The 13098-nt window shown below is 57.1% G+C and overlaps 1 protein-coding gene across 4 annotated transcripts; it reads right to left on the bottom strand.

The window, feature by feature from the left end:
- Positions 1-567: 567 nt before the first annotated feature.
- Positions 568-12749, bottom strand: MFGE8 (milk fat globule EGF and factor V/VIII domain containing). 4 transcript variants are annotated; one of them, XM_036278068.1, is made up of 9 exons: positions 12604-12749; positions 10003-10128; positions 9476-9610; positions 7131-7312; positions 6549-6704; positions 5712-5856; positions 3008-3195; positions 1388-1543; positions 568-1267 (listed from the first exon to the last, which is right to left on the bottom strand). In XM_036278068.1, the coding sequence occupies exons 1-9, from the start codon at positions 12686-12688 to the stop codon at positions 1127-1129; spliced, it is 1314 nt and encodes a 437-aa protein (XP_036133961.1). In that variant the 5' UTR covers positions 12689-12749; the 3' UTR covers positions 568-1126. The 4 variants fall into 4 exon arrangements, with proteins under 4 accessions (XP_036133961.1, XP_036133962.1, XP_036133963.1 ...); XM_036278069.1 differs by having other exon boundaries at positions 3008-3192; XM_036278070.1 differs by lacking the exon at positions 10003-10128.
- Between the last annotated feature and the right edge of the window lie 349 nt (positions 12750-13098).

Here is a 13098-nt window from a genome sequence, read left to right as displayed (position 1 = left end):
CCACCTTCGGGAGAGAGTTCTATAAGCCTGCCTTTCCCTCCTTGAGTTTGGCCATCATGAAATTGCCAGTCTGCACGGCTCCCAAAGTTTGTTCCGGAAAATTCTTCCCGTGTTCCAAGGCCTTGAACACTAGGGTGGTTTCATTTGCCCCTTTCCAGCTAGTCAGTCAGTCCCTACTCTATGGCCAGCCCCTTTCACCAGGGCACTGGCCTGCCTGCTCCCCCACTAGCCACTTCCTGATGGCCCCTGCCCAGGGCATGGATACGCCAGTGGCCTCCCAGAAACCAGTGTGCTCAGCCAGCAGGCCCTGCGCCCGCTTGGCAGAGTCCTGGTCCCTGGTGGGACCTCCCAGCAGCCTCCTCCTTCCTCCAAGTGTTAAGCAATCCGCAGGCAGGCAGGCAGTGAGAATGCTGGGCTCTGGGAGGCTGGGGATGGAGGGGGGACCAGCACAAGACAAAATCCACTTCAACACAGTGACAATGAACCACAACGCAAGAGCTCCAGGCAGTGACATAAATATATTTTGGAAGCTGCCTGTGCCCTCAAGCCCCCCCATGCCCACCCATCTTCAGTCTCTCCACAGACCCACCCCACCCCCTTCTGTCTTTCTGGGCTGCAGCACAAGGGTCAAGAGGGGTCTCCAGGGAGATAAGTAGGGAATGTCAGAGAGCTCGGTGGTGGCATCAGGAACGGCAGCGTCATGCCTCAGGGTTGAGGGCAAGGAGACTTATCTCCAGCGTGTCGCCTCAGGGCCGTCCTTCAAGGCTATGGGAGCATGGGGTAGGGGAGGCGGGCTATGGAGGACCGGAATCGGGGATCTGGAGAGGTGCAGGTAACCCGCACCCCTGACTTCGCTCTTCCCTGTCCATCCCAGACCTACTCAACTCCCATAGTGCCTAAGAAATGGGATGGCATGATAGCTGAGCTCAGGGGCAGGTGGGAGGGAGGGGGGGCAGGTGGGAGGTGAAGTGTGAGGACAAAGGGAGAGAAAGGTGGCTGACCCCGCCCCTCCACAGCACTACAATCAGGAGGGGGGTGGGTAGAGGAGGCAGCAGGACCACAGAAGGTCAGGAGGACTGGGGAAGGGGCAGGTGCCCCGCAGCTGTCCCGGTCACTTTAGCTGGGCCTACGAGCATCCCAGCAGCTCCACACGCAGGGTGATTCGGTTGTGCCAGGCTACGGGCAGGATGCGCACAAAGCGAGCCATGAAGGGCGTCTCAAATATGTTCTTCTTGTGGGAATTATTGTCAAAGTTGCCTAGGAAGACCTGGAAGCAGAGAGGGGATCAGGAAGGACCCCCGACCAGCCCCCCATCTCAAAGAGCCCTAGGCTTAACTCGAAGGGTACCCCAGAGTGGTGAGGGGCGGGGCAGCTCACAGGAACTCACCTTACTGTCTGCGGCTCCCTGTTCCCTGTACTCAGTCCAGTTCCTGCCATCATCACTGTGGGCCACCTTGTAGGCTGCCACATACTGGATGTGGCCAAAGTCACGGGCCCCCTGTGTGATGATGCCACTCACTTGTTTCTGGGAGCCCAAGTCGATCTACGGGGGGGAAAAATATCAACTGTATTTTCTTTGCTTGGACCCTTTCCAGTAAAGTGGAAACAGGCAGACACCCCAGGACATTAATTGTAGTTTGGTGAAAGCTACTTCACTTGGCAGAGCCTCAGTTTCCTCATCTATAAAATGGGCGTAAATACCACCTCGTATGTCAGACACGGTGAGGAAATTCACTGCAATGGAGCTCAGATTTCAGAACCTGGGCCCTGGCCAACCCCCAGGCATGAACTGCTCCCGAGGTTCCCTGTGGGGCTGTCCACTGCCTGACCTTGGTCCTGAGCAGTCCAGAGGCAGGCAGGCAGCTCCTCATGGAACCCAGCTCCACAGGCTAATGTGTTCTCTGGCGCCCAGAGACAGACCTTCTGCTTCCAGTCCCCAACCATCCTGGGGAGCCAGCTACCTGCCCCTGCACAGGCCGTCCCGAGGCCCAGGGTGCAAACTCAACTCACTGCCAACCGGCAGATGAGCCCCAGCCAAATCCTCACCCGGCCAGGACTCAGTTTGCTCATCTGTAATATGAGCGGATGCTCTGGCATTCCGTGATTCTCGTGTTCCCCAATGTCAATGAAATCCGAGGGCTGTCCCATGACGTGTTCTCAGACACCGAGCCAGAGAGCATGGCTCTGTGCTCGGGCTGAGAAACCCCAAGGTGCCTGTCTCAGGTGTCCCTCCTCACCCTGCTCTGCTGTCCGTGGGCTCAGCCTTGTTCCCCTGTGGCAGCCAGTGGAGGTGGCTCTCCCCCTACTGACACACACACACAGATATAGACACACATAGACAAGAGACACAGACAGACACACACACAGATATATAGACACACAGACACAGACACACAGACAGGTATACACAGATACACAGACACACAAAGACACAAGACAGGTATACACATACACACAGATATACAGACACACATAGACACAGACACACAGATGGGTATACACATACACACAGATGTACAGACACACATAGACACAGACAGGTATATATATATATACACACACACAGATATACATACACACATAGACACATAGACACATACGAGTATACACACACAGATATACATACACACAGATATACAGACACACATAGACACAGACAGGTATATATATATATATACACACACACAGATATACAGAGACACAGACACACACACAGGCATACACAGACACACAGATACACAGACACACATACACCCCTTTCTCCACCTGGGCTGGGGGCCTCAGTGGAAACAGCAATACACCCCTCACTCTCCCCCCGGGACTTACAGAATCAAGAGGAAGGTACGACATGTAGCAGCAGGAAGGAGCATTAAAAAACAAGGCTTTTCAGAAATTCCCTCTTAGGGAGCAGAAGCCTAGGCTGTGAGGAAGTCAAAGACCTGGGAGCCCTGCCCCCCCCCCCGCCCCTGCCCCCCCCCCGCCCAGCCCACCCCAGGGGCTGGCCCACCTGCAGCCACTCAGAGGCAGAGTTCTTCTCCGCAGTCCAGGCATTGAATTTGCCCTGCTGGTCCAGCCGCGCGTAGAAGGGGTACCAGCTGAACGAACTCAGGCCCCAGGTCTTGTAGATGCTGGAGGCCGTGATCTGCTTGTCGAGGATGGTGTTGTCCTTCAGGCCCAGGGGTTCAGCGCATCCTGCTAACGAGAGGGACTGTCACTCAGATTTGGGATCCACAGCCTCCCAGGGGCATGAGCACAAAGTAATGCGGAGGGAAAAACCGTGTGGATCTCACCAGCCCCTGGCATCCTCTTGGACAACAGACGGACGCTCTTGCCTTTTAGAGCCAACCATCCTGTCTCACTGCCTGCCCCAGCCACGCCTCCCCTCAGCCAGCTGCTCTCAGCTCCCACCCCCACCCAACTTGCCCATCACAGATCGCCCACCACTCTTCCTCCTCTGCACCATGCCAGGCCCTGATCTTCAAGGCCTATGAGCAACCTCCTCCAAGAAGCCTGCCCTGACTACCTCTCTTGGGCAGGACTTATCCCTCCTATGAACTCACAGCACTTCCTATACCACTTCTACAGGACTGCTGAGTCTGAGATCATCATCCAGAACATGACTAACAATCTAATTGATGCAGTGCTTACTTTAGTCGTTGATCTACCCCACAGAAACCTGAAGCTATTAACAACCCCACTTTACGGAGGAGAAAACTGAGGCCTAGAGACAAGCACTGTACCAAATCACGCACACAAACTCCCGATCACCACACCACACTGTGACATCATCTCTACCACCCACACACCCACCCAGAGCCAGGGAGGCCTGCCTAGTGGTGCCCCACTGATGAACAGCACTTCCAGCAAGTGGAAGTCAGAGAAGTCAGATTTTCTGGGGCTTAGGGACCATCCTATATCCTTGCCCAGCAGCTCCTCCACCGGTGCAGAGTCCACAGTCAACAGCTGGCATGCTGTCAGACGGGCCTGTGCGGGCTTGCCCCAGAAGCAGCCCTTGGTTTCATTCAGTCCTGCTCCAAACACGCAGGAATGTGCCAGGCTGGTGTGTACTATTCACATGTACCTTCAGGTGGCCAGAACAGCTGAAGACTCCCATGGGAGTGAGGGGTGTGTCTCACATCTGGCTGAATCCGCCCTCCACAGCTGTTCAGTCCCTTTGGGGAACTGGATGGGTGAGGGCACTGGACCTAGAAAGCCAGCCGACTGGAATGTCTACGAGGACAAGGAGATGGTGCAGACAGGGCAGCTCCACTTCCTGGCTTGCCAGCCTCACCCTTGCTTGGCCTCAGCGGGAGCCGGCTGGGACAGGACCATGCAGACAACTGTAATTGCTAAAGGCTTCACCCTAGGACAGGAAGCAGGGAGGGACTCCAAGGAATGGGGACCCCCAGACCTGCTTCTGTCCTTTACCAATCACCAAATTTTCCTTTTAGCAGAAGGCAAAGTATTTTTTGATTGAATTTATTGGGGTGACTTTGATTAATAAAATTATATAGGTTTCCAGCGTTGACCTCTGTAACACATCATCTGTATATTGTACTGTGTTCACCATCAAAAGTCTTGTCTCCTTCTGTCACCATTTTCACTCTGGCAGTCACCCTACTGTTGTTTGTCTGTGTCAGAGTTGGTGTGTGTATATGTTGTTGTTTTTTTACTTATGTTTTTCACCCAGAAGGCAATTTAACTCCCCACTTAAACGATTAGACTCAAAAGGCAGTGGCCCTGGGGAACAGACTTACTTAAAAAAAGAAAAGACTAAACGCAGCCAGGCACACAGAATTCAGCTCTGAATGAGACTGGGTGGTATCGGAAATGAGATAAAGGGGGAGCAAAGGGTGGGTCTTGGGTAGATGACACAGGGAGAGCTACTACCTCCCTCTGCTCTGCAATCTGCCTTATGAGACCTACAGTTCCGCCAATGGCCAGCAGGTGGCACTGTGGTTACAAAAGAGGGAACTACTCCCGAGATCTGAGAGAGAAAACTGAGCTGGGTTGAAACAAGTTTTTGGTCAGTCCAACCCCTGCATGCTGAGCTCCCCCAACGGTGAGTTTTTCCTGGCTCAGAGGAAACCTGTCCCTTTCTGATCCCCATTCCTCTATCCGGGACTGTCTCTGGAAATGGCAGGAGGAAGCACCAGCTCCAGCCCTATGACCCTAGGAGCCCTGTGTTTCTCTTGAATGCAGACAACAGGAGGTTGAGGAGCCGGGGGCAGTAAAATACTAGATGGGTGGGTGTCAGAAGTCCAGGGATCTAGACCAAGTTTTAATACCTACCAGTTGTGTGCCCTTGATAAATGATTTGTCTTCACTTTCCTCATTCATTCACTCACTCATTCATCACCCAGGCGCTGTTCTAGGCTCTGGGAATGCAGCAGGGAACAAACCAGACAAACTCCCTGCTCTCTGCAGGACAGAACTAACCCTTCAGGCTCTAGAAGCTCAAGGAACCAATCAGAATAAGGGGAAATGTTTCGAAAGCGGAAGTGCTGTCTCTTTTGTTCTCTGCTCACCAGAATGCCACGGGTTGGCGAAAAGAGAATACCTGGGCAGGACTGCTCATGGCCAGAGGATCCCTCTAGTGTACCTCTGCTGTGTGAGCCCAGGTCCCTGGGCCTTGCTGCCGCCCTACCCAGCTCAGCGGGGCTGAGAAGCGAGGCTAACCCCTAGCATGGACCACAGCCCCTAGCACTCACCATTCAGCTCACAGCCAAGGAGCTCAAAGCGCAGGGTGCAGCCCCGGTGGCAGGTGACAGGCACCAGCCTCACATACTGCGCTTCCAGGGGGAAGTCAAACATGTTGGTCTTCTCTCCGTTATTGTCCTTATTACCTGTAAATATCTAGGAGGAAGAGGCAGGTTGGAGGAATGGTTAATGGGGGCAGCCCCCCCGCCCCCGCCCCGGGGTTGCCACACTTTCCTCTTCAGGCCTGTGGGATGAGAGGAGGGCTAAGTAGAGCCATCAGGGACTCGGCCTTTGCCATGGCCACCCCACAGGCCTCAACAACCCAGATTCCCCCTGTCACACCTTCCTGGTCATCACGGTGCCTGGGCATAATCCCCCGTCTTTTACACAGGGCCACCTATAAATCTGCTGGGTACCTCTGCGCAAATTAGGAAAAGGCACTCCTTTCTCGAGATACTTTATTCTAATAATTTCCCCACAGACAGAAGTACACAAGCACATGTCTACGTTGTGAATGGAGCTCACCTCCCAACGACATCCTTGAGCAGTGTACAACCTGCACGGCTGTACACGTGGCCCTGAAGGCTCAGACGGCCTCCCAGCTCCACCACTACAACCACCCGCAACAGCTCGCTGAGCCTTTGAGCCTCAGTCTCTCATCTATAAAGTGGGGCTATTACTTGTAACCACAAAACACGGGAACAATCTAGGTTCCCCCGTTTCTGGGGACCAAGATGCACCTGAAGACCCCACCCCCCTCATGGCCAGTCTCCCAGGGTACCCTCAAATAACGCTGGAGCCCTGGGATGCTGACCACACAGCCTTCCTTAGGGCCCATCCAGCCTCACCTTGTCTCCTGAGTCCCCTTCTGTCTGGATGAACCGGAACTGTTTCCCATTGAGGCTGTAAGCCACCTTGAAAGTCTTCACATACTCGGCAGTGCCTGCGCGGCTGGCGCCCTGCGTCACGACCCCCGTCACCCGCATCTTCCGCATCAGGTTCACCTGGGTGCAGGGTGGGGAGGACAGTGCACTTAAAATCCCGGGCTCCTACGACCCCCTCTCCTCCCCGCACCCAGAGGGACTAAGGCAAGCAGAAGCAGCGGGGGCTTTCTCATCCCGCCCCCCGCAGGGCTGGAGACTCAGTGCTCGGGGAAACACACAAGGACAGACAAGGCCCTCAGAAGCCTCGCCCAGTGCAAACAGCCCCTCCACAGCCTGGGGCCTGCTCCCCCTCATCCTGCCCGCCCACTCCAGGCCCCCCAAGGCTGCCCTCCTCTTACAGACACTTCCTTTGAGGGTACCTGTTACCATGCTACCTGGGTCCCCATTATGAACCAACCCTCCCATGGTGACCCCCAAATGCAGGCACACTCATCCCACTTTCTCCCCTCCCACTGTGCACCCCCCCCAGGGCTGTCTTTTCCACACCTGGATCCAGGGGTTCTTATCGTAGTTGCTGGCTGTCCAGGCATTGACAATGCCCGTGCGGTGCAGGCGGGCCAGCTCCGGGCCCCAGCGCTGCAAAGCCATGAAGCCCAGGTGCACGGACGAGGCAGAGATCTGCCAGTCAGCGATGGCACTGGTCTCCATGCCCAGCGGCGTGGCGCACACTGCAAGAGGGGCACGGTGGTCAGGCGGCCACCCAAGCAGGCAGACCCAGAGGACGAGAGACTAAGACAGAGTGGCCTCTGCCCACAGCTCAGAGCAGAGACCACCAAGGGACAATGAGGCCCAAGAGGTGGTGGCAGGAAAAGGTACATGGTGAAGTGAAAGGCAGCAGGTAGAGTCCATGGGGGACAGGACCCAGGCCACTACTCAGGCCGCTGTGACTGGCAGCTGGAGTCTCCTGCCAGGAGGTCCACTGCACCCACCCCAGCCCCTGGTTCCCCCAAGATGGCTTTAGGAGAAGGGGTACCTCAGATGGTAGTGGACTACCCATAACGCAATAAGCGAATCAATAATCAAGTCTGTGTGGAGTTTTCTAGAATCCCATATGCAAGAGTTTTCTGGCTGGGGCGTGAAGGCATTCTGTTTTCTCTTGGACCCTCTGCCCTTTCCAACTGCTGGTCTGACCCAGCCACCTGCCAGGCTGCCCCTAACCAAGGCCCCATCACCTTCACCGTTACCCCAGCGATGTGGTCAAGGGGGTAGCGAACCATTCTTCTGGTTCCCAAAGAACCCAGGGTCAGATCACCCTGGTGCAGCACCCCAGGCTCACGCGGAGAGAATGAGGTGCAAAGTGAAGCCACACACTCGAGATCAGAGCCAGCCAGTGGCTGGGCAGAGATCTGAACCCAGGTGTGGACTATCCTCACACCTCATGTGTCCTCGCCCTTAGGGATTCAAACATGTATGTAGGGTCTGGCTGGTGTGGCTCAGTGGTTGAGCGTCGACCCACGCACCGGGAGGTCGCTGGTTCAATTCCCTGTCAGGACACATGCCCAGGTTGTGGGCCCGATCCCCAGTGCGGGGCATGCAGGAGGCGGCCAATCGATGTTCTCTCTCATCAATGTTTCTCTCTCTCTCTCTCTCTCTCTCTCTCTCTCTCTCTCTCTCTCTCTCTCACTTCCTCTCTCTCTAAGATCAATAAAGGAAAAAACATGCATGTAGACCCCCAGGAAACATAGCATATAACAAGGAGGGACTGCAAAGGTCCCTCTGGAGGGCTGCTCTGCCTCTGTGGTCACTTCCTACCTCTGTCCCAGGTGCCACCAGCCTGGAACAGACCCCAGGCCAGAAGCACAGAAGGCTAGGTGGGTAATTCCAACTCAGGCACACCCATGGTTACCTCCGCTCCCAGCACAGTAATTAGTGGGCTCACCTGGCCCCACCCAGCGCTGTCTGCCTTGCTGAGCCCCCATCCACACGCTCCCCCCACATTCCTGCACTCAGGATGTCAAACACATTGGCCTCGCTCAGGTCGCAAGGCACATGCCTGTGAGGTGAAGGGCATCACTTTACCTGTTCTCTCCCCGGGCCCCCACCCCCACCCAGCTGGCCCAGCCCTCCCTCCTCCTCCTGTAGGTCAGCAAACCTCACAGTGATCCCACCTCTGCCTGAGGACAATGGCCTGGCTCCTGCCTGACATGCTCAGTAACAGACCCCAAGGACGACAGAAGTTTGCCCCACCCCCGCATCCCTCCCTGGCCTATGTGTGGACTTTGGACTCCTGGTTTGGTGGGAGGGACTCCAGCTGGACCAAGGAGGCGGACCTGAGAGCCACTGTGGGCAGTGTTGCTGGGCACCCATCCAGGGCCATGCTGTGGTCAGGTGGATAACCCCTTTGCACGTGCCAGTCTGACTTCCTGACTGAGGGGACAGCCCAGGCCTCTCCCTCCGCACCGACCTCTATAATGAGGCCAGAGGTCAAACACGGGCCAGGAGCTGTCAGACCCTGAGGCCTAAGCCTTATTTACTGACCTCCCAGGCCCCAAAAGATTAAAAATGTGTTTTTTTCCCCTCTTGGTAGAAAACCCCAAGACTGAACCTTAATGACATTTGGCTGGTTCACGGGGACCCAGGAAACAGCACTCCCATGATTCAGGGTCCCCCATCACCCCTTACTCCCCTGCAGGGACATCAGGCCTGGCCTGCAGTCCCCGGAGAGGGGGCCAGGTGGAAAGAAGCCAAGGGAGGCTCTGTCCCACCCTCGGTCTACCCAGAGGAGGCCCTGACACAGGGAATAATAAGGTCGCACGTGGCTTGGGCTGCCAGGACTGTAGCTCAGGGTCTGCCCCTGAACCCCGCCAGAGCAGGCACCCCCAGATACTCACTGGTCTCACAGTGGATGCCCGAGTAGCCCGGAGAGCACTCGCAGATGTATTGTGTGAAGACATCGCCTCGGTGTGAGTCATCATCAATCTCCTGGCACCTGGCATCATTGTGGCAGGGGTTTGGGAAACAGGGACCTGGGTAGGAGGAGGCAGGTAAGATGGGCAGGTGATCAGGAAGGAGCTGGGAACAGAGAGAGACAGCAGCAGTTGGACCTAGCCCAAAAGGACCCTCCGCCCAAACTCAGCCCACTGCCTGTCTCCCTCCGCCACCCCCTCCCCCTCCCTTCCTCCTTCCCCCACTCAGCCTGATGGAACCTGGGCCAGCCTGGCACCAAGGAGGGTCGTGCCTCGGTGGCTCAGCCCAAATAAAGGAAGTACCCAGCTTTTCAAGTGGCTCAGGAGTGTCCAGGGAAATGCTGCCTGACAATGGACAGGTGCTGGGGACACTGTCCACTTCAGGACAGACCCACTCAACCCAGCGGCCTGGGAGCTCGGTGCAGGGAGGCAAGTGCAGCCCACGCAGGTACCTTTCTCGGTCTCATTGCAAATGAGGCCCGTAAAGCCTTCAGGGCAGAGGCAGTAGAAGGGGATGTCGTCTTGGCCTGACAAGCAGGTCCCACCATTCAGGCACTCGCTGGAGTCACAGAAGTCACCTGCAGTGGCAGCTCTGACTCAGGAACAATTCATTCATGCAGTCAATAGGGGGTGCGGGGGGGGCAACTACCACGTCCGTATATACTGGGCCCACAGACGGCAATCAGGCACAGTGGGGGCCTCAAGAAGCCCCGGGGAAGAGACAGACAAGTCAACCGGGGTGACAGGCACCATGAGCTGACAGAAGCCTGCACAAGGGCCACCGGGGGTGTGGTTTCTACCAAGGAGACTGCAGTTTTGCAGGAGGGGTCATGAGCTGTGTGCCAAGCTGGGGAATGAGGGGAAACGTTCTAGAGGAAAATCAGAAGCACAGAGCTCAGCGTGTTGGCAGAGCAATCAGACAGAGCCGAACAGGTAGGCTGGGGCCAGCTGGGAGGGACAATAAGAATGACTGTCATTGAAAAGTTCAGACATTTCAACCTGCAGACCAGGAGCTCTTAACCTTCCTTCAGCCTCCCCAGCATGGTCCACCGGGACAGAACAAATCAGAGATTCTCACTCATGAGATGGGAATGGGGAACTCGGTTCCAGGTCTGAGAAGGACATTGGCATCTGCGGACATGGGCTGGACTCGCCTGGGGTGGGGAGGCATTTTGTGGTGACACAAAGGTCCCTCTGGTAGCTGGGTGGACAGGGATCGGGGAGGTAGGAGACCAGGAGAGCATCAGGGAGGGTGCGCCCAGGCCTCCCAGTAAGAGAAGTCAGGAGGAGTGAGGAGGACGCAGGGGTGAGGAGCACAGGCGGATTTAGGAAGCACTGGATGAGGACTTCAGAGCTGAGAGGACATCACAGCTTCTGGTTGGGGGCCTACCTGGGTGACCAATGTGCACTATGGCACAGAGCCCCTTGGCTCTTGTGATTTGGGTGAGCCAGGCTTATAGTAGGGTCTTCTAACATCCCAGACAGCTGCCTGAGACCCCACACCCATTTGGGGTACAACATGAGAAATTCTTTTTCCTCCCCATGAGTCTCACCATGCCAGGATGGAGGGCCCTCCTGAAACCCCAAAGTCCCCGAGAGATGGGCCTGGGCTCCAGGGAAGGGAATACCGTTAATGAGCAATGAGCCCTCAGAACTCCACCTCAGTACGGGACTCAGGAGCTTAGGCGGCTCCCTCCCGAGGAGCTATTAGTCACTGGCTTTAAATAGCAGGTTAATCCCCTCCCCTGACCTGGCAGGCAGCACAGGCTGGCCGCAGACAGAGGCTTGGGAATGGCCAGAGTCCTGGGCTCCTGTCCCAACAAGGTCCAACTACTCTTCTTCCCTCCCTCAAGTATCCTCCGGAGCACAGTGGGAAAAAGGGAAAGTGACAAGGTGTCCCCTACCTGGAGGGCCTTAGACTGACTCACCTGCACACAGCAGCCTGGGTGCTTCCTCTTTTCAGCAAAAGCCAGATCACCCCTCTACTAAACCACCTTTGGGATTTCGGGGTCCTGCCCTTTTGGTAGATCTCCCCAGGGCCATTTTGCCAGGGCTCAGGCAGTGGGGACTCAGAGGAATGGAAAGGGACAAGACCAGCAGTCTCTCAGGGTTGCTGAGGAGAGAGCCGCCAGCTCCCAAGTATGTGGGAGCTTCCAGTGCCCTTAGCAGGCCCCCCGGGGGTCAGACTGTCACGGATGGCAGAGCCAGGCCTCGGCTGGGATCCAGCCCCCTCCTTGCTTCACTCAATCCTGGTTCTATGGGAAATGATGGGGAAGAGGGGTGCTTGATGAGTCCTGACCACCACCCACCCCTTTTTCCCAGTCCTGGAGGGGGACTGTGCGGCCTCCCGGTGAAGGGGATGGGGCATCCCCAGGACGGGCCTGCTGGAGGCCCAGCGGGTGTTGGGAGGCCTCCTGGGCGGGGGAGGAGCACCAAGGAAGATACGACAGCAGACCAAGGCCGCGGAGAGTCAGGAGGCGGCAGACAAGCCGGCAGCAGCAGGAGGCAGCCCTGCCCGAGGCCTTCCCCGTGTGGAACCTCTCCTGGGCCCCACTCCCCAGCCCTCCCTTCCCTTATCGGCAGGACACTGCGGGGCGCGGGCGGAAATCTCCAATGATCGGAGGCGGCTAGGGCTTGGGAGGGAGCTGCCCAGGAGAGCTGATTGGAGACTCATCAATACCAGAGTTTTAGAAACTTGCAGTAGGAAGGCATGCGCGCGTCGGTCACAGTGCAACGGCCTCATTTTACAGATGGGAAAAGAGAGGTGCACAGCGGATTCCTTTGTTATGGTTAAGCCTTGGGAATGGCCGGGGTGTCACCCAGTGTCCGGAGCCACCGCCCGACCTCTAGCGTCTGACCGGCCCAAACTCCAGGGCTCGGAGATGGCGGGAGAGGCTGGGCGCATCCCGGGCCACGGGCGGGACACAGCCGGGGAGGTCGCCCCTCGGCCCTGTCCGGCTCGGCTCTCTGCCCAAGTTCGTCCACGGTGAAGGTGGAGGGGAGGCGCCGGGCTCCAGCGGGAGAGGAGGGGCAAGGGCGGCGTGATCACTCACCGGAGGCGGCGAAGAGGCCGGGGGCGCAGAGCAGCGCGCAGCAGAGCGCGGCCAGCAGGCGGGGGCCCGGCATGCTGGGGGACATGCTGGGGGCACGCAGCGCGGGACAGGGGACCCAGCCGTGCAGACCGCGGGACTCTCGCTTCTGCTCCTGGACTGGAATAAATCAGGCAGCGCTGCGCCTCCCCCTGGCCGGCGTGCTCCGCCCAGGCCCGCTGGAGGCGGACTCGGGGCGGGACTCAGCCTGGAGGGAACCGGGCACTCGGGGGTCCGAGCCTCCCAACTCCAGCCCCGCCCCGCCCAGCATCCTGCCGCCTCCTGATTGGGGCCGGGGCCCCAGCGCCAGTTCTAAACACACTGGCCCGGGAAGAGCTCAGATGGCCTTGTTTGGTTTTTCGTTCTCTTTCTTAACTTTGTTTTAGACGGAGGTAGCCAAACCTTATTCGTAGCAATAATGAAAATTACAAGTCCAATGAGTACCAGTTTCACTTATCA

This window comes from Molossus molossus, unplaced genomic scaffold (genome assembly GCF_014108415.1).
Source record: "Molossus molossus isolate mMolMol1 unplaced genomic scaffold, mMolMol1.p scaffold_m16_p_24, whole genome shotgun sequence".
Taxonomy (NCBI): domain Eukaryota; kingdom Metazoa; phylum Chordata; class Mammalia; order Chiroptera; family Molossidae; genus Molossus; species Molossus molossus.
This window is presented reverse-complemented; position numbering and strand designations above follow the sequence as displayed.